The 20770-nt window shown below is 45.1% G+C and overlaps 1 protein-coding gene across 7 annotated transcripts in view; it reads right to left on the bottom strand.

Moving 5' to 3' along the window:
- The window catches only part of TRIM55 (tripartite motif containing 55), a 39724-nt gene that overhangs the window by 4712 nt on the left and 14242 nt on the right, over nucleotides 1-20770 (bottom strand). For 2 of the 7 annotated variants that reach the window (XM_059042606.2, XM_067017402.1), the window contains exons 5-9: nucleotides 15933-16166; nucleotides 15557-15579; nucleotides 15329-15453; nucleotides 13648-13865; nucleotides 12038-12325 (exon numbers count right to left, since the gene is read on the bottom strand). In XM_059042606.2, the coding sequence (XP_058898589.1) occupies nucleotides 12038-12325; nucleotides 13648-13865; nucleotides 15329-15453; nucleotides 15557-15579; nucleotides 15933-16166 (888 nt within the window). Of the gene's footprint in view, nucleotides 1-10619; nucleotides 10710-12033; nucleotides 12326-13647; nucleotides 13866-15328; nucleotides 15454-15556; nucleotides 15580-15932; nucleotides 16167-20770 lie in introns of all 7 variants that reach the window. The other 5 variants (XM_067017403.1, XM_067017404.1, XM_067017405.1 and 2 more) reach the window with 4 other exon arrangements.

Raw genomic sequence — 20770 nt, 5'->3', positions numbered from 1 at the left:
TCTGCAATTCAGTAAGAATTGAAAACAGGAACTCACACAGATATTTGTACAAGCACGTTTACAGTGGCGCTATTCACAATAGGTGAAAGCAACCCAAGTATCCATCAACGGGTAAATAGATCAACAAAATGTGGCATACACATCTAATGGGATATTACTCCATCCGAAAAAGGAAGGAAATTCTGACACATGCTACAACATGGGTGAACCTTGAGGACATTCTGCTAAGTGAAATAAGCCAGTCACTAAAAGACAAATTCAGTACAATCCCACTTACATGAGGTATCTAAAGTTCTCAAATTCATAGAAACAGAAAGTAGAATGGTGGTTGCCAGGGGTTAGGGGGAGGGGCCAATGGGAAGCTATTGCTTAATGGGTATAGAGTTTCAGTTTTGCAAGATGAGAAAGTTCTGGAGATTGGTTGCATAATAGTGGGAATTTACTCGATGCTCCTGAACTGAACACTTAAAAATGGTGGTTCAGATGGTCATTTTTATGTTCTGTGTTTTTAACCACAATTCAAACAATATTTTTAATTAGGAGATTTCCCATTAAAATCTGGATTAGCAGGTCCTCTTGGCAAGGCAGAAATTTAGCAGCCCAGAGCCTACCGGGAGGGCTGAGGGGCCCGGTCACTTGGGCTGGGCTGCACTCTCCCACAGCCGCAAGGCTGTTTTCAGTGGTCCTTTGTCCCTGTGCTGGTACAGGGGCTAGGCTCCAAGTACACTAAGAGGAGAGCAAACAATATCCTGTATGATATTTGTGCTTCTATCAACATTTTTCCTTTCACCTCAGCTGCTTTTGGATTAATCTCACCTTCTTGGTCTCTAGAGGCACACAAGCTTGTTGCTCTTAACAGAAGGTTCGTTTTTAGTAGGAAGGTGTCAAAGGAATGAGAGGATAATACTCAATGGAGTCTTTGGCTTGATTTTTATGCTAAATGGGATGAACATTTTTAAAAAGCCAACATGCTCCTTGTGGCAATATCCTTGACAGTCGAAGCGTGAAACTGCCTTCGGCGTTTCACCGAGGCCAGATGTGTCCCTGGACACTTAGCGCAGGGGATATAACTGGGTGCCGTTTTGGAGGAAATGCTCTTGGTTGGGCTTGGGGGCAACACCCCTAGCCCCCTTTACCTACGTGCGGCTTGGCCCACTTGATTCACTGACTGGACAAAACGCAACAGACGCTGTCCTGATATTCACTCTGGCGTAAGACAGGGTAGCCACATTAATAAAAGGAATTATTTTTTGCTAGCCGGAAATGAAAGAGTGAGCTGTGCCGGGTCTTTCTGATGAGTAACGAGTGACCTCAGGCTGCCTCTAGCAAGGTGCCAGCCTCAGCCCTTCCCCAGATGAGCGTCGCCGCGTACACCACCCACGATTCTGATCCACTGCAATGTAACTGTCCCGCGTCCTGTCCTCAGGCTTATCCAAGTGATAGTAACCGACTGGATAAACTGAATGGCCACTGAGACATGAAGGGATGCTGAGGGCTCCAGGTCCACCCCTGCCACATACCATTTGACCTAGAAATGGTAAACTGCCTCACCCCGAGGGCCGGGCTGTTGTGGACATGTCAGCCACATGCCCAGCACGGAAGGAGGTGCTGGGGGCAGTGAGGAAACTGTGTCCAGCCCCACACCTGGGCCTCGCCCTCCTCTCTGGCGCTGTGAATGCCAACCACAAATTCAACGTGACAGAAGGATCTGGTTACCATGCATGTTAAATGCCAGTCTTTCTAGGTCAATCCAAAAGAAGCCTTGAGCATCTACGGTGAAAGCCATTTGCCTTAAAGCAATGTGGGTGAGAAGGCTAAGGCTAGCCTTGAGGCCACTGAGTGGGCGACCACCAGTGTCTGTCCTGCACCTGCTGGGCTGGGTCAGAGAATCAGAGCCAGGTGCCAGAAACAGGGGTGAGGAAGAATGCCGAGATCAAGGGTAGAACGTTTATTCAGAAGGATTCAGCCCAAGCATTGGCCTGCTCCCTGCCTAGCATTCCTGAACCTCAGGCCCTTGGAGAGCTTAAGCATTGTGGATTCCAGACTGGAAAAGAGAGCACCTCCAAGACCCTGGGCCGGTCAGCAATGCCCGAGAAGTGACTGGGGCGTGGTCTGTGACTCACAGCCAAGGGTCTAAGCCCTGGAAGCTCGGTTGGACAGGTCCATCGTGGGCAGTTCTTTCGCAGGAAGACAGTCATCTCTGCTCAGTGGCAGAGCCATCAAGGCATGTTAGGAGTGCAGCACAGAGCTGTGACAATACAGCCCGCGCTCCACAGACGCTAGAGGAAGGAGAAAAGAGGTACCCCTCGCCCCACCAAATGAGCCCTGCAAGGAGAACATTCACTAAAGAGCGTTTTTTTCCCTTGGGAGAATTTACAGTTCTGCACACTGCGGGATGGAAGGGATGGATGAAGGGAGTTGATCTCGGGGCTTCGTTGCCATTAGCTGTGTCCCTCTTGCTAAGTTAGGGAAGGTCAGAAACCAGCACTATGAAACGAGAAGAAATTAAACTCACTCACTTTCTTCTTAACCTGGAGGAAGATGTGTGGTGTACTCTCTTTGGTCTGTTTCAAACGTGGTGTCTGGGAATTGATGGGGCCGGTGGGGAGCAGGAGGGAGAAGTGAAAATGCTGATGTCACAGTTCTGCAGAAACCTACAGGCAGCCTTCTTCTTAGGCACGGACCTGAGATTGTGTGTCAGGCACAGAGTGTGTGTGTTCTCAGCCTTGCTGAAAGGAGAACTGAATTACAAAGAATGCTAATTAGATCATTCATTCCCCACAAATGGGACTTCTTGGCGCCGTGGGAGGCTGATGGTATTGCTGTGCCCCATTCATGGCCAAGAAAGCATGGGATGGTTGAGCAATTGCTCAGAGGAACCCTGTGGGTTACGCTGAGACCATAAACCCAAGGAGGAAAGAGGCAGCGAGTGCTGCTGAGCATGCGAGACCAGGGCGCAGGCTGACACCTCCCCAGGAAGTCAGAGACAGGGAGGCAGGTGGGTCAGCAGCCTGGGGTGCAGCCGAAGGACCGGTGCACTCATTTGCAATGTAGGCACACATCACTGCAGGCAGTGGAGGCCGAGAACCGACCTCTCTGTGCCCACGTGTCATGAGTGGTGAGTCAATGCAGAGAACCCTCCGTCACACTATTTTTACCTCAATCACATCAACCCAGGTGAAGTGGGGATTCACCCACTTTTCCTAGATGTGGGCACGGCCTCCATTCGAGTGCACGCACACACTCCGTGGTGGTGGGCAAGGGGTCACCGGGCACCAAGCTCCCAGCTGCTCCGTGACCTGCAGCGGGTCCCTCATCCCCTATAATCCTCTCCACTAAACGATGAGGAAGTTTCACAATTCTTACTGTGCAGGGTTGTTGTGAGGTTTAAACGAGAGAATCTCGGTCAAAAACCTTGCCCGTGAGTTACAGCCATTACCACGTGGCACTGGTTTCTCACGATGGTGGATTCCTTCTTTGCTTTGTTGGTTGTAGTGGGGAAAAGGCCTAGAAATCACTGAGATACATAAAGACAGAAAGAAATCCACAGGATGTACAATACTCACAAGAGTCTTAGAATCAGAGTAATAAACATTTAAAAACTACGGGAGGCAAAACCCAACTGGCTATGTCAAAGCAACTCCAGAGAGCGGTCCCCAGTGCCTGCGCTACTGTTCTGAGGAATCGTAGAGCTGTAGGCACAGGTTGCCAGGGGAAACGAATTCATTACGCTGCTCACACACAATGTACATTACATTTCCCTCTTTAAAATAGATACATCCGGGCTTCCCTGGTGGCGCAGTGGTTGAGAGCCCGCCTGCCGATGCAGGGGACGCGGGTTCGTGCCCCGGTCCGGGAGGATCCCACGTGCCGCGGAGCGGCTGGGCCCGTGAGCCGTGGCCGCTGGGTCTGCGCGTCCGGAGCCTGTGCTCCGCAACGAGAGAGGCCGCAACAGTGAGAGGCCCGCGTACCGCAAAAAAAAACCCACAACAAAACAAAAACAGATACATCCATTTCAGCTTCCTATTAAAGTGACTTTTACTAAGGAAGCTATTTGATCCTGAGAAATATAGCTTACAGTTTCAGTATAGAATTTTTTTTTTTTTTTTTTTTTGGCCCTTCTAGAGAAGTCCCTAAATTGACAGTTATTAGGATGTCACTTTCCCAGCAGGAAAAAAAAAAAAAAAACCAGAAAGAGAAAATTGCAGTTACAGGATACAAATGAAAAAGCATTAATAATGTTCATATAATAGTCTCATTAAAACTGACTTCTTTAAATAAAAACCTTACTCCAAAAGTTTGTCTATGTAAAAATGCCTGCATTTCATTATCAGAACTTCTTATAATTTCCGGGACTATTAAGTACTGGACAATGTTATGCAGTAAATGTAGGCTAGTCCTGAGCGCTGATTGTTTGTGTCTATTTTTACCAAGTGAAATTCCAGCACAGTCAGGGTGCCCGGCTTATCAGAGATTCGATTCATAAGCTTGAATCTCCTAATTTGTAAAACACAAGCAATCGCTCTCAGTAGGGGTTTCTATTTGAAAATAATTTGACACCCTGAATCCCTCAATTAGATTTAGAGAACATAGTTAAATTTTCATTCATTTCAGTTTGTTTTGGAAAATTAAATAGATCATTTCAAAGAACACAGGACCTATAGTCACCCTCATGGGAAATCATATTCTTGGTCTCCTGCTTTATTTTTTAAAACGTTCTGTGATGCCCTGTGAAATTAATCTTGCTCAGAAGAGAAGCTTTCTGGACCTATAGCCTCAGGCATCTCTCACCTCTCAGTCCCTAGTGGCAGCTGGAGTCGATATTTGCCCTTAAAATCGGAGTGAATGATTTGGTCTCAAAGGTTATTTGCATGAAAATGATTTTACCTCTTTGTGTGTGACAGCTCGTGGGGACCCAGAGCTCCACACACCTGCTTTTCCTTGGAACGTTCGCTATTGTTCATCCCAGTTTAAGAAAATATTAATATTTTCAAGGGGACTGAATCTTGGATTAATGAGAAATTTGGTAAGGTCTCAGGTCTGGGGACACATGTATTGGTTTCTGAGGCTCTAAGAAAAAAACTCTGGGCTTTAAGAATCTTGGCTAGTGCCATGTGTCTTTCTTTCCTCCTTCCTGCCTGCCTTATTTCTTCTAAGAAATGTTTTTTATTTTCCCCTGGGAGCACCTTTATAACCTCCCCTATAGAACCTGGGCTGGGGACTAAGACGGCCACGGGCTGGTTTTCCTTGGAGATACTTCCCGCACTGGACTCCACATACCCCTTTTGCTACTTTAGAGTGAAGGGCCCAAAGGTGTGGGTAACCCACATTGTCCCTGATGTTCTGTCTCTGAGCTCATGATAGATTCGATAGGAAGCACCTGGGAACACTCAGGACAGGAGGAAGGACCATCTGCACCCTCTTGTCAACACTTGGGTTGGGAGCCTTGGACCTTCTCAGCCGAGAGGACAAGCCCAGGGTTGGAAGTCCCTGTTCCACGACAGGGTGGCCTCTGCAGTTCCGTGGAAAGGGGTGTAGCCAGGACAAGGAGTGAACTGGGGCAGAGGCATGTCATTAAAATGTACAGACATATTAGCTCATAAAGCAATTTACATCTAAACTAAAAATCGGGCCCCACAGACTGGTGAAAACGAATCATCAGACTGTAAAGTTCAGCCTTGTCACTCAAAAGCATGAGGCACCTCAGCCATCGTGGCCCTTGCTATGCTTGGCCCTGTGCGTGGCTGTGAAAGGAAGGGGAGACCTGTGTGTTGGATTTAGGCCGCGAGGTCTTCCGTGGCCAACCGTTTGGAACGTCTTAAGGATCGTCAGCATCTTCCTCCTCCAGGCTCTCCCCATCGGCCCTCTAACTTTTCTACCCGACCTTAAAAAGTAGTATTGATCTAGGAGAGCGAGGACCTCTCTGTATCCATTCAAGCAGGCAGACACAAAAAGAGTCGTTTTTTTAAACACTTATCCTGGGATAAATTCTTCAAGAAAATATAACACTGCTAATATAGGCACCTGAACAGAGTTTCCAAATACATGAGGCAAAGCTGATAGAACTGCAAAGATAAATAGACAAATCCACAATGAGAGTCATAGATCTCCAAATTCCCCTCTCGGCAATTGATAAAACAAGTAAGCAGGAAATCAGTGAGGAGAGAGTGAACTTGACCCGGTGGACATTTATAGAACGCTCCACCCAACAACAACAGAAAATACAAGGTTTTCAACTGCACATGGAACATTCACCAAGTTAGCTCATATTGGGGGCCATAAAACAGATCTTAATACATTTAAAAGGATTGGAATCATATAACAAATATTCTCTCTCCCCAATGGAATCAAACCAGAAATCAAACAGAAAGCAATCTGGAAAATCTCCATACAATGCAATACTACTCAGGAATAAAAAGAAATGAGCTACCGTACATGCATCCGAATAGATGACTCAAGAGCGTTATGCAAAGTGAAAAAAGCCAGTCACAGAAGTCTATATATTGGATGTTTCACTTATACAATCTTCGAGAACCGGGAAAACTATAATGACAAGCAAAATAGCAGCGGGGGATGCAGGAAGGAGATTAACTGCAAAGGCACATGAGGGAACTTTCTGGAGTGACAGAAATACTCTATAGCTTTACTGTGATAGTGGCTACACGATGCTACATACTTGTCAAAACTTATTGACCCGTACGCTTAGAACAGGTAAATTTAAAAATTCACATCATCTGTCATCTCTTCATTCATCTAATATTCCGTGACTACCTTTACTGTGTACATTCTAAGTCTTTGCTCTCCTGGGCAATGAGGCCTAAGTACTTTTAGGTGGACTTCAGACATAGACTTTGTGGAGTTTATGGCATCTGAAAGGGTAATGTTTACACAGCTGAATGTGTAAACATTCAGCTAAATGGGTGCCTAGGAGGAGATTTGGAAACGGTGTGGGAATTAGGGATTTATGCAAGAGCTTCAAGGCAAGAAATACATTTTGAGAAATGCAATGGGTTGTCTATTTCACTGAGAATCGATGATCATTATTGTCGCCCAGAATGATTTGTGTCACGCCTAAGTCCATAACCCCCCCAATGAAAACATCCTGAAACAATTTATAAAATTCTTGGTACTGGATTTTTCACTCTCTAACGTTGTGTAAATAGATGAATCCGTTCATCGAGTAGTTGCTTCCTTTTCCTCATGAGGAAACTAAGGCTCAAAGAAATTAAATGTCCAGAAGGAGCAGGACAGGGACCTAAGTCCTGCCTCTGGATTTCATTGATCTTTCCTGAGCCCCGAGCCTTAGCACAGTTTCTATCCAACTTGTTTGTCTATTTTCAGACTTGAAGAATGGAATGTGGCAAGTGGATATTCTACCCTTGCAACTACAAATAGCTACGATATGGTGAAAGCTTTTAGGGTCTCTGACTACAGCTTCATGCTCTGGTGAACTAGATAAGCTGTGGTTCTTTACAGAGGTAGACATGGCGGAGATTTTAATGTCAACAAACCCCATCTCCAAAGCAACTGGCTTTCTGCAGGGGTGTGTGTGTGTGTGTGTGTGTGTGTGTGTGTTGGAAGCGGGGCTGGGGTCCTCAGAACTTTAGGCAGCTGCCATGGTCCAGAGCAGATGTCAGCCAGAGCAGCTGCCAAGTTAATCTACCAAATAGGGAGACATTTCTCTGGACATCCCTGTGCCCTGGACAGCTCTCATCAAATGGCTGGAATAAATTCTTCCAACCAAAGCCACTAAGCCTCACTGGGAAGGGAGGAAGGGGAACACGGAGGGGCTTTCAATTGTTGCTGCTCCCACTTCTGGAAAAATCTAATCGCCACACATATGCCCAATAAAATACCCAGTTATCCATGAAGGTGGGCGTGGTCCCTGTGTTAACACTTGGCTGTGATTTGCATGTGAGGAGCTAGGAAGAGAACAGTAGAGGAACAGGATGGACAAGGACATCCCCCAGGAGATGGGGCTCACAGAGACTGCTTGCCAAGGGCAGCCAATCGTCACAGTGTGCTCCCATCTTATTATTGCCCTGTCTTCTGAGGTTGACTAGGCCATGGTGCAATTTTTAAAAAAATAAATTTAAAAATTAACACATGAAGTAGATCAAATGCTATTTCCTCCAAACTCTCTTTGCATTGACTGAGCCTACAGCAGGCCTGGTCTAGAAGGGTGGGAACTTAGAGGGCCATTTTGCAGCTAAAGGCCGGTTCATGGGATTTCCCTGGTGGTCCAGTGGTTAAGATTCCACACTTCCACTGCAGGGGGCACGGGTTCGATTCCTAGTCTCCTGATTGGGGGAACTAAGATCTCACACACCTTGCAGTGCAGCAAAAAAAAAAAAAAAACCCAAACAGTTCACGTATATGGGCTTTGCACAGTGTGATATAGGGCTGAATCCAAACGTTGTTGAGAAATTAGTTTTTCTTCGAGAACGACGGTGGGGAAGGCTACAGGTACCTCTGATCTAACAAAAAGCACAATCCCGGTTCACCACCGGTGCAGAGTCAACGTCTGTTTTTCGGCCCTGGCCAATTTCTGACGCATAATCTGCCTACGAAATTAGGTGAAGAGAGAAGGTATGTGATCAAGTAGAGTTAATACAGCATCAGAAATCACAGGCAGCAAAAGCAAGGGCAGGCTGTGTGAATGGCCATGAGGAAAGCACCTGGAAACATTTGCCTTCTTAAAAGGTTTGCAGTTCCACTGATGGGGCTGAAGTGAGTTTACAGATCAGCAAGATCCTTAGATGCTTCTGAAATTCGAAGGCAACCTCGTTTCCCAACAGGGGACCATATGGTCAAGAGAGGTAAGAGTGCCAGTGAATCGAGGAGAACTTTTGTGTCCCATCCTGAATGCTCAGGGAAAGACTAAGGGTGAAGTGTGAAATTCTAACAAGCTATAACATTGCGTTGGGCAAATAATCGAGTGAGCTGGGTTCTGAGCTAGTGAAGGTGAATCAGGCCTGCGAAACCTTCACGGAGGTGGGGAATTTGATGCTGTGGTGACATCTCTGTCCATCTGCCCACACCCTCCCTCAGGCGGGGATCAAAAAGTGGTCCTGCATCATGAATAGGTTTCCTTCGCTACGTGAAAGGCCCTTTCTCAAACACCAGGAATGACACGAGTCAGGTTCTTTGAAATAAGAAGGTCAGTTCACCCTCTCCACCCCCGCCCCACCTGCCTCAGCCTCATGACAGGCATGTGAATGACAGCATCCGTGACGTGGGCTCAGTGGATGGCAGACAAGAAGCAGGACCCTCCCCCTGCAGCCTCCGAGAAGCGTTACACGCGTATATGGCAACAAAGCCCCAAACCTGAATTCTCAGAATGTCAACTGAGCTCTTCAGACAATTATTCAGATCCAGTTATTCAGGATATTCCAATCAGGCATGGAGTTTTCTCTCTCCCCATTTGCCCCACCGAGTCCATGGCCAATACTTCCTCCCCTGCTTTTCACCACAAATAACGACAGGAGGAGGAGTTAAGCACCTGAGCGGACGATAAGGACACTCAGAACATTCTAGGGTACACAGGTTTCTGGCTGACTGCTAGACACTGGGGCAGGTCCTACTCACACAGTTATAGACATGACAGGGACCCACGGAGAGCCTACTGCCATTGCTGAGGAGACAGCTAATGAGGCAGAAAGGAGCTATGATTGGAGCTTCCAGAGGAGTCAATGTCAACCAGGGAAAAGTCAGCAAGCCAGAAATAGCTGAGCCCTTTCAGCACTAGTCACCCCGAATCACTTCTGAGCTACAGACACAGGGAGCTGGGCCTCGGGTCCAGCAAGGTCATTTACTCAAAAGCGCATGGGGTTTGCATCTTTAAATATGATTCATTAAGCTGATCATTTTCAAAAGGCTGCAAAAGGAGTACGATGTCAGTCCCTCAAGAAAAGCCTTGACCATGAGAAAGTATCTCAAAAATAATATGCTGTTTGCTGGCTTTATGACTTTTCTTTGGTTCCGATTCTTTATGGCCAGTAGATGAACATTGGCCTTCTGGCTCCTTAAGCATTCAGATGTCACCTGGCTGGAATGTCCCTGATGTTGCTGTCCCCATGGCACCCGTCTCTCAGGGCTCCCCTCTCCCAGGAGAGACACGGTAGAGCCTGAGGGTTCAGAAAGAACTAGAAGTCACCTGGTCCACCTGCACGTCCATGCAGTTACCTGGCCACCTCCTGGGCACCTCTCTGGCGAGGCAGATGAAATGCTGCTACATAATCGATGGAAAGCCTGAATCAGGCCTTTGCTGGTCCTCCATCTACTTTAAGAGCAGTGAGGCCTCACAGCATCCTGGACATCTTTTGAAACTGGCCCCCCCTCATGCCTATTCTGGAGGGTCCACTCCCACCGGATTGCTGAATAATTGCCCACGGAGTCTCTGTTCTGAGTCGGGGTCCCCCCTCCATGCAGGATTAGAGGATGGAGTGATTCTCCTCAGGGAGGTGCCTTAAGGCCACGAGTACTGTCTAAGAACTTGGTTCTTTTTAGGTGGCTGAGCCTCAGAGCTGGGGAGAAATCCACCCCTGGGCCGACAGAAGGGGAACATTATCGAAGAGCTACACGAGATGTTAGTCAAGGGAAAAGAAAACATTTCCTACCCATGAAAGTAAAAATCAAGCACTGAATCTGACGCCAGATGTAGTGAAGTACAAGAAAAGCCAAAAGTGCTATAGGCAGATTGCTAACCCCTGTGAGAGAACAAGAAGAAAGCTTCACTGACATTATCACAAATAATATTTTTCAACATCATTTAGATCGATTTTTCGTTCTCGTTTGGAGCGTCCTCCTATTTCGGGTTATTATTGGAGTGCTGTTGTCAGAAAACAGCTCCCCCTGACTCTACTTCCACGAAATATGTAAGGAATCCCATAAACTTTCTAGAAATAAAGTTCCCATCAATTTTCTAGAAAACTTTCTACTCCATTTTTTTTTTTAACCTAAAAACAACCACAAAGGGTTTCCTTACACCACACATTGATTTTTGTCATTTTTCATCTGTGAAAATAAATAACACGACACAAAAGCATGTTCATCTTTGAATTTTACGAACATCATTTCCGTCTGTTACCTCATGGAAATCGAGGTTCGCCTGAGCAGATACAGTCAAGAGAGTAATTTTATGATTTCTGAAAAAAAATGCTATTTGTTGTTCATAATCACCTGATGACCCAGGAGCACAGAACTCGAGCGTATTTCTCTGCCAGCCCCGGGTCCGGGCAACGCTCCCACGCACACGTCATGTAAGAATAGTCATGGGTACGGAGTAACCATGAACATTCTTCCGTGCGAAGAAATCGTGCAAGATTTCTTCTATGGGATCTTTGAGCCATGCAAACATCCAACCCAGTGTTAGGGAGAAGACGCGGACTTCAAACTTGCATTATAAAAAGAAAAGAAGAGGTGTTTAATGACCCTTTAAAAAATTCCAACGGAAGACAACCTGTGCTTTTCTGCTCCCAGGAGCGCATGCTCAGGAAGCACCAGTTTAATTAAGCCAAGACTGTCTTTGCCCAGCTGTCACCGGCGCGCTCCCAGAACCCATGGATCAGGTTATTTTTCCAGAGTGGACACAGAACTCAGTTCAAACGTGTTCCTTGGGGGTTGTTGGGAACGACACAGAAGCAGGTGATTAGTCTTTGGAAGCTCAAGGAGGATGCAGAAAAGGCCGAGCAAGGTCAAGTGGCCTCTGCAGAGGGGAGCTAGGGACACCAGCCAGTCACAGCAGACGGAGCAGCTTTCACCTGCGGGCCTAAGGGCCAGGCTCGCTTGCACCCCTCCCCTGGGAAGCCAGGTGTGAGGTCGCCACGCATGGGCAAAGTGAAGTCAAATTTGTGTTTGCTGTGTTTCATGTAGGGCTTAGAGAAACAAGCCAACACGGGGGGATGAGTTGTTTCTGTTGTTCCCAAGACCCTGGGTTCTCTCTGCCCCTTTGGAAGTCCTTTCTTCTTGCCGCCATCCCGGCTGGACCCCGGGCGGCACGGGGTTAGCATTCAGACACCAGAGCATCGACACTAACCTGAGAAGTAGCCACAGGTGAGCTAGTTTCCTTACCACTCACTGCCGCCCTCTCACTGGCTGCGGCTTCCGCCCCGTCTGCCTTCTGCACATTCGGATCCTCAGAACCTGAAGGCCCTACGTGCCCCAGACCTTCGCTCTCTGGGGTGGAAGGTGGGTTTGTGGTGGTTTTCCGCGTTTGGCCTTTATACCAACTAGGGTAAAACAAGGGATCCGCAGTGTCCGTTGCTGCAGGGACTGGAGTTTCAGACTCTGTGGTCTGCTGAGAGCCAGTGGGTACAAGCTCCCCCTTCATAGGACAGATACATTCAAAAGTTAAAAAAAAAAAAAAAAAAAAAAGAAGAAGAAGAAGAAGAAGAAAAAAAGGCAGTCGATTTTAGTTCCCTTGCGGTTTGAAAACTGACAGGTCTCTGTGCAGTGTCCCATCTAGTGCAGGTTTCATCTCACCCCACCCTCCGCAAGCACTAAGGGCAAGAATGCAGCCAGCGGCCCTCTGTCTTGGCATCTGCACGTGCCCCCTCTTCTTTTCTGGGCCTGTCTTTCACTAGATGGTGGTCTGGGCAGGCAGACAGCAGAAGCCTAAAACAAAGGTTGCTTATAAAATATCAGGTATGGGAGAAGGGGCAAATTATTGACCAGCATTAATTTTTTTTTGTTATATGTGGGCCCCCAAAACCTCTTTTCTAAAACCAAAAATTGATCTGATTGATCAAACCCAACTCTCATTTAGTGACCATACCCCTTTCGATTTCAGTGTAATTGGTAGACCCAGAATTTCAAGATTCTAGGAACTATAAATAGTATTTTAGCCCAGTTTCCTATGGAGACAGAGCATAGGATATAATTCCATCTCTGAGTTTCCTCTCTGAGGTTTTATTGCTATAGATAATTCCAATCCACTTTGAAACCAGGTCTTTTTTTTTTTTTTAAATGTGTCTTCATTGTCCACAAACTCCACAGGTTGGGATCTGTGTGCTAAAGGTGTCATGCAGTCTGTACAGAGGCTTGGACACCAAACAGTGACATCTTAGAAACAAAGTCAGTCAATCGAGTACAGTATCTGGGATGAGCTAATTTCCTAAGACATTTTTTAAAACAATTCTGTCAACACATAATCTCATCAAATGACAGATACACTAAGCTTCACCTATTTGCCCATGGAACAGAAGCTATAGTTCTGTTTCAGGGTAAGCAACAGGGACATAAACTAGCATGGGTTCTCTGTTTAGTTCCTTTATTACCTACAGAAAATTCAAAGTTCCGAAAGTATAACCATTTTTATTTCTCAACCTATATCCTACATCTGTACTCAATCCTCGTGATATCAGCTCTCTATCAACTAACACGTTACACACACACACACACAATTTCCAAAGAGTGCCTCAGATTTGAGGGTGTCATTGGTGAGAAAATCATGTGAAACTAAGTCTTGCCAACAGGTTATAACCACAAAGAGCCTGCGGAATCACCGAGAGGACTTTCTCCCTGACACTGCGGCTGCCCTGAAATCTTTTGTCTTCCACATGCAAGTGCCTGGCATAGAGTTTCCTTTCCTGTTCAGCAAAGAAGCACGCGCGCATGGCCCGTGAGAAGGAGCTCAGGAACGGTTACCTGTGTCACCAGGGCATCCGCAGCGGGTGGCAGGGCCGGGGGAGCCTCTGGGGCAGCCTGGAGCTCTGAGGTGGGCGGACAGGGCTCCAGGCCTTTCTCTGGACTTTCGTCTCCTCCTGATGACTCTGTTTGAACATTTTCCGCCTCTTCCACTTCTACGACCTCTCCTCCTTCTCCGTCTCCGTCGCCCTCATCTCCTTCTTCTTCATCTTCATCTTCTGGTAAGGCAATGCATTTCCATATCGTTATGATGACCACTGCAGCCACGAAAAACACTACCGGCCAGTAGTCATAGCTCAGATTAAGGTCAGGGCTGGGGAAATCCTGTCCATCAGACGCTTAACTGTGGCCCGAGTACACCGTGGGGGCGGGGCTTGCGCTTCTAATTAAACGTGGGCAGCCGTGAGACGGGTCCCAGCCATCACCATCCTCCCCGTTCCCCTCGCCAGTACAGAGCGCTGTCCTCGCCGCCGTGCGCCATACGCCTGACCCCCGCAGGCTGTCCCCATGTTTTCATGCTCTGTCACATTTGCAAGCTCCCGGGGGTCTGGGACTGTCACTTATTTATCTCTGTCAAATTAAATGGAAACGCAGCTCTCTTCCCTATGTCAGAAAACACCGGCCCTGTTTAATTTTTCACATTCTTTGTTCAGTGAATGCTGACTTTTGCCGCAGTTAACGCCACCACTCTTTTCTTAACCCACTGATCTTTTTTTTTTTTTTTTTTTTTTTTTTTCTCGGTAAGCGGGCCTCTCACTGCTGTGGCCTCTCCCATTGCGGAGCACAGGCTCCGGACGCGCAGGCTCAGCGGCCATGGCTCACGGGCCCAGCCGCTCCGCGGCACGTGGGACCTTCCCGGACCGGGGCACGAACCCGCGTCCCCTGCATCGGCAGGCGGATTCTCAACCACTGCGCCACCAGGGAAGCCCTAACCCACTGATCTTAATATTTCCTCAGGCAATATTAATGAGAGACGATATTAAGGATTTTTTTTAAAAGATTCATCCTGAAGATTTGCTTCTCCAGTTCTATCTGTGGGCACTGATACAAGTTTATGGCATCAGGGTGGTCTAGCCAAGGAATCTCATCATCTAAATGGGCTCCTCTTTTCAGCTCTTTCATCAGGATCAATTTCCAAGTGTGGCATTTCTAGGCCAAATGATAGGGATGTGTTTAGAGCTCATTGAGTGCATCTGATCACGTAGCCTCAGTTTTATTTCCAGGTGTGACTGACTCTATGACCCATTGCTTTTCTTGCCCTCTAAAGTTTAACTGAAAGTGCTACAATGTCTAATCCAGGCGTCTACCACGTTTTATTTTTATCTCATCCTTAACCTTGCACCTGATGACACTTCACATTATTATCATGTGGCTCACACCTTGTGTAGGGTTGAAGTTGAGATATTATCATCACCATCGATTATTAACTATTTGACAACCCAGAGTTAAATGCCTAATACCAGAATTATAATAAGCACTGTGATATGGAGAGCTAAATAAACACCGTCAACAAACTATATGATTGTGTCATGAAATAGAGCCTCACGTTGGATTATGATCCTTGTAAAGTTGTCGACATCCATGGAGGAGATGATCCTGAACCCCCTTTCCTCCCACTCAACCCATCTAACGCTTTCACACACCTGCAATTTTGGCCAAATGGTCACAAGAATAAACAAACCTCTGTAAAAATCAATTTCGCGTATTATTTTTTCTTCTCTACTGAGGTTGACTGCAAAGTGGTTCATGTTCTCATAACCATGTTCTATTTTCTCCATCTGAAATGCCTTCGATGCTTCAGAAATTCTGCAACAAAGACAAGTTGCCACTTTCTGTCACTGTGTAAAGTTTGGTAGCCTTGGGTAAAAATGAAAAGTATACTTTTTTTCATGAAATGAAAACCACTTACTTTTGTAACAGGGTTTTGGCATTCTGTGGAAGCAAACAAAAGACAAGCCTACTTAAATTCTTTTCATCAAAGACGGTGTTGAGATTTAATTCTTTCCTTTGCAGACTACTCTGAACATCTCATAGCTTAGTTTCTAAATGCTGTAAAGAACTGCTGTTTTAGACCAGAACCCTTTCATATTTAAGCAATGCCATGGTCCCTTAAATATGTGCTTATGAAATAGTTTAAACAGATGGAGATATAAGCACATGTATTTTGGTTGAGAAGATAGATCAAGATGAGATGTACAGAAAATAATGAAAATGTGACGACAGCTCTTCAGGATCATCTCCCCACCATCTTGGTTTGTTTCCTCAGGGGCCAAAGGGATACTTACCTGCAGAAACACTGCCATTTCCGGCTCATCCATGAACTGTATTCCTGACTCAACCAACTTTGACACGTTCTCCAAATGGTCAGAATACTTTCTGATGAGGGCACGGACATGTTCCAGCTTCTCCTCTTGGGTTCGGGTGATGATTTGGGTCATTTCGTTCTTCCTCTCCTCCAAGATGCCATACAGGTAATCAAACTTCTCACAAAGTTCCTGTTTCTGTCTTCTGCAGCATTCCTGTTAGTTGGGTTAGCTAATGTTAGAAAGTGTTCAAAGGAGTGTCTATCTGGAGAAATCAGCTGGACTTTTTGGGAGAAAAGAAAATTTACTTACGTAGAATATTTTTTTTCTTTTCCCTTAGCCTGTCCCTTAGGTATACATACCCACTGTGTTGATGTGTTGAAAATCCCATTTTTATCATATTTGATACTTAGACCATCCCAAATCAATCACATTGGCTAAATGGTTGGATGATTTTTCATGTTTTTGGCTGCATCACGTGGTTTGTGGGATCTTAGTTCCCCGACCGGGGATTGAACCCGGGCCACGGCAGTGAAAGCGCTGAGTCCTAACCACTAAACCACCAGGGAATTTCCTGGATGATTTTTCAGTCTTCTGTTCTTTATAAGTGGAGAATTTCACAGAAATTAGGACAGATTTGGTTTTAAATTATGTATTTTCTGTTTTCTTTGGAATGAGTATATGTGTGTGTTTGGAAAAAACCAGGGTACTTCCTGATTAGTACCTTTCAGACTCTCTCTGCTGCATCTACATTGCTATTGTCCTAGTTTCAGTCCTCCCATGTAGCTTCTGAAGCTTCCCAATGGCCTCTGTATCTGGGATTCCCTCCTTCAAGTCAGCTCACACACTGTAGCCCAATTCGTTTTCCTGGCGTACAGTGCTTCTTCTCTACTACGACTCCCCACTGCTCAAAGAATAACATTTAACTTCATAACTAGCTTTCAAGCCTGTCCATGACCTGTTTCCAGCTTTCCTTCATAATATTCTACTCTCCTCCATCACATACCCTGTGTCCAGCAAAAAATGAACCACTCGCTTGCTTTGCTTGTGCTCTCCCCTCTGTTTAGAATGTTTTTCCCCAATTCACAGTTGCAAACTCTAAGCAATCTTACAAGACACTGTTGACATACCGATTCTTCCATAAAGAATCTCTGTGACTGAATGTCATCTTTTAATCCTCTGAAATCCTATAATGGTTACTATGTATGGCCTATACCTGTATCCACCAGGTCCTCTATTTATCCAGTACTGTCCACGAGAGGGAAATACTGGATCTAGTCTTTGATTCCTGGAGAGAAGGATTGCATGTGAGGTCAGGCTTGTGCCCTTGCATTGTGTGGCTGGAGCATCTCCCATTCCATCCAGCTCCCTTTACTCTGAATCCATGTTTTAGCCCTAATTAACTTTCCAGTTGGCCTTGTCATTGGCCTTTTGGTTTTCCAAGTTCCAGTAAGCTTGGTTTGTGTGTGTGTAGGCCAATTTCCTTGGACCCGACCATCTCTGGGTCCAAGACCTTTACAACTTAGAGCAGGTTTTGAGCCATGATGATCCAACCTAGGTCTCCTGCCTGGTAGGGGCTTCTTGTGAAACCAGCCATTTATCTCTGACATCTCTGACCTTTGTATGACCCTTATTACATGTTTTTTCATTTTAGTAAACATTGGTCTCTTTGATGTCATGTGTCACTTTCTTCCTTTCTTAAATATCTAAACTATGGTCTCCTTGAGGATAGAATCTGGGTCTGCCTAGGACACATACCACTTTGGATAGTAGATGCTCAGTAAATCTCCATTGAATAGATCTTTTTAAATGATGTTTTATCTTCCCACAATTTATCTACCATTCTCAGAGTAAGCGGGGGAGGATGAACCAAACCAAATTGCTGATTATGAAGATACTCCTCAAATGCGCAAGAAATACACCCCTCACCCTACTGCCTCCTTTGGTCACGGTCAGTTCTCGTCACAGTTTCCAACCAATTATAATTATAACGCACAAAGGAGAGCCAGTGGTTCAAATTATTTTATTAGTGAATAATAGCTATTGCTGTCATCCACCCATCCATTCGTTCATTTAACAAACAATTCTTAAGTGGGACATTTGTGTCAACCACTATCCAAGGCTCTGGTGATCCAACAATGAATTAAACATAGTTCTTGTTCTCAAGGAGCTCACAGTTTACTTAATGAGAAGGATTACGGGCCAATAGTGTGATACGACCTAGTAGCCTGAATAAGCAAACTGTGTTAGAGATTCATACCAGGTTTTATAGAAGCACAGAGGTGGGGCCTTAATCAACCCTCTGTGTGGGCGGGGGCCGTTGGAGGGCAGCAGGGAGGAGTTGCCTCAGGAAAAGCTTCTTAGAGGAGGTGGTGCCCGGGTTTGGCCATGAAGGATGAGTAAGAGAAGGGGAAGCACAGGGAGGTGATGAAAATGCTCGGGGTCTCGGCAGTTGTCAAAGTAGTAGGACAAGGGCCCACGCAGCACGTCCAGACATGGAAATTGCTGGACTTGCCAAATTTCCATCCATTTTTAGCCATTTAGCTTGAGATGTGGACCATTATGAGGCCTAGGAACTGTAGCCTGTTAGTATCTTCCCAGTCAACATTTCTTCCATTGTGTTACTTACTGTTCTAAGCTTACAGGCAACCATGTGCCCACTGCATTTCTCAAATATGCCTTTGATGTCCAGAAGCTCTGCTGTTTTCTGTGATCAAACATTGGTTTCTAGCTTATTTTTCTAAAACATATTGTGCACTTGAAACATTTATAATGAATACTATATTGAGAGGTATTATTGGTAGAATATCTTTGTTTCATAAAAGTTTTCTTCTATGTGATTTAATATGTGTGAACATTCAAGCCTATGAGAGCCAAACGATTTGCATTGAGAGCGATGTGAAGTCAAGTGTCACAGCTAGTGTATTCTCTTAAGTCAAATAAAACTTAGATCACTGGGCTTCCCTAGTGGCGCAGTGGTTGAGAATCCGCCTGCCGATGCAGGGGACACGGGTGCGTGCCCTGGTCCGGGAGGATCCCACATGCCGCGGAGCAGCTGGGCCGGTGAGCCATGGCCGCTGAGCCTGCGCGTCTGGAGCCTGTGCCCCGCAATGGGAGAGGCCACAATAGTGAGAGGCCCGCGTACCGCAAAAAAAAAAAAAAAAAAAAAACCTTAGATCACTTATTTCTGCCATCTAAAGTTTACTTAGTGGTTTAAACGGGATAACTACTTTATTCTTATATTATTTTGAATTCCAAGTATTATTTTATATCTACTCTGCTTTTTTAATGATTTGTACTATATTGAACTTTAATAAAAGTACTGTCATTTTAATAGCAACTATCATTTGGTTATACTTCACAGTGTAGGAAATACTAACTACCCCATGCATAGTATATGCTTAATTATTATTATTATATGACTACATAGTGTGTAAAGCACTTATAATAGTACCTGGCGCATAGTAGGTACTATGTCAGTGTTTGTTAAATTTAGATTCAATTTTCCTTAATTTGAGCCATTCAGTTGTAGAATTTTGAAGCTGCACGGACTGCGAGACGTAACCTGCTCCAAACTAACCATTTCACCTATGTGGAAACTGACACTTGGCAGAGTTAAGTCACTTTTTCAAGCCATTTCCTGTTGGTGCCTGGTATGGAGCCAAGGTCTCTGAACACCTGGGCCATTGCCATTCCCACCACACAGCTGTGATATACTCTAAAGTGACTTGGAAAAAAAATGTGTGACCTGCTTATGTCCTGAATATATACCTTTTAACACATCTACCATGCTGAAAGTAGGCTTTTAAAGGCAAGAGTCCTCAAATTGTTTCAGAATTATATTCATTATAATTCTTTCAACAAAATTCACTAAGTGCTTACTATGTATCAGGCGTTATAAGATCTAAAAACTGGCCATACTTTCCCGGTGTTCAGGGGGAAGGTAGAAAAATTATCGTATTTTATAATTTCTAACAGAAAAAAAACGCACTTCTTTTTTTTTCTCTTGCTGAACTTGCCTTTAATATAACTCTAGTCAAAATATGTAAGAGTTGGACAACTGTTTCTAAAAGAGGAAAAATGCATGCTTCTTTTTTGGAATTATGAAATTGGTGCTTTGGTACTTACAAACTTTTAGAAATTCACTTAAGATGTTCAGGTTAACCCAATGTCAGATTACAATGAAAAATAGAAATACTCCATGAAATTGAAATTCTTCTATTTTTCACGCATACTCTTTGAGGTAGAAGCAATACACGAGATACTAACGTGGTCACCCTTCAATCTTTCTCGGCTACGAGACCTTCAAAGTGCGGTGAAAGTCAGTGAACATCAAACAGCTCAGTTTATCAACTTGTCCTCTGAGGTAATTAGGGAACAGGTGTATATGCTATAAGAAAAAAACAAAAACAAAAAAACACACTCTCAGAGGCCACCTTGCTACTGACAGTGATTGATTACTCTGGTATCAGTACCTACTGTGCCTTTGTAAGTGTGGACCTGAAATGCTTTTAACAGAGTCTTTCTAGCAACATAAAAATGGAATGGAAAAAACGTGGACCTCTGCATCATCAAAACGTCTTCAGAGAGTACACTTTAGAGGATGATTGTTACCTGCAAAAGCATGATAGCAACCATGTTTATCTCTTCTGCACAAAAACCTCCTCACCTCAAAGATTTCTCCTTGCTTTTATCATACCTTTTCATTCATTTGAGTAAAAAGGCATGTATCTTTAGGCTCAGTTCCAGGCTGTGTACCTCCCCCCATTTCTCTGTATACTAACTGAATCAACATCTATACATCCTGAACTTTCAAGTTT

Source organism: Kogia breviceps, chromosome 17 (assembly GCF_026419965.1).
Source record: "Kogia breviceps isolate mKogBre1 chromosome 17, mKogBre1 haplotype 1, whole genome shotgun sequence".
Lineage (NCBI taxonomy): Eukaryota > Metazoa > Chordata > Mammalia > Artiodactyla > Physeteridae > Kogia > Kogia breviceps.
This window is presented reverse-complemented; position numbering and strand designations above follow the sequence as displayed.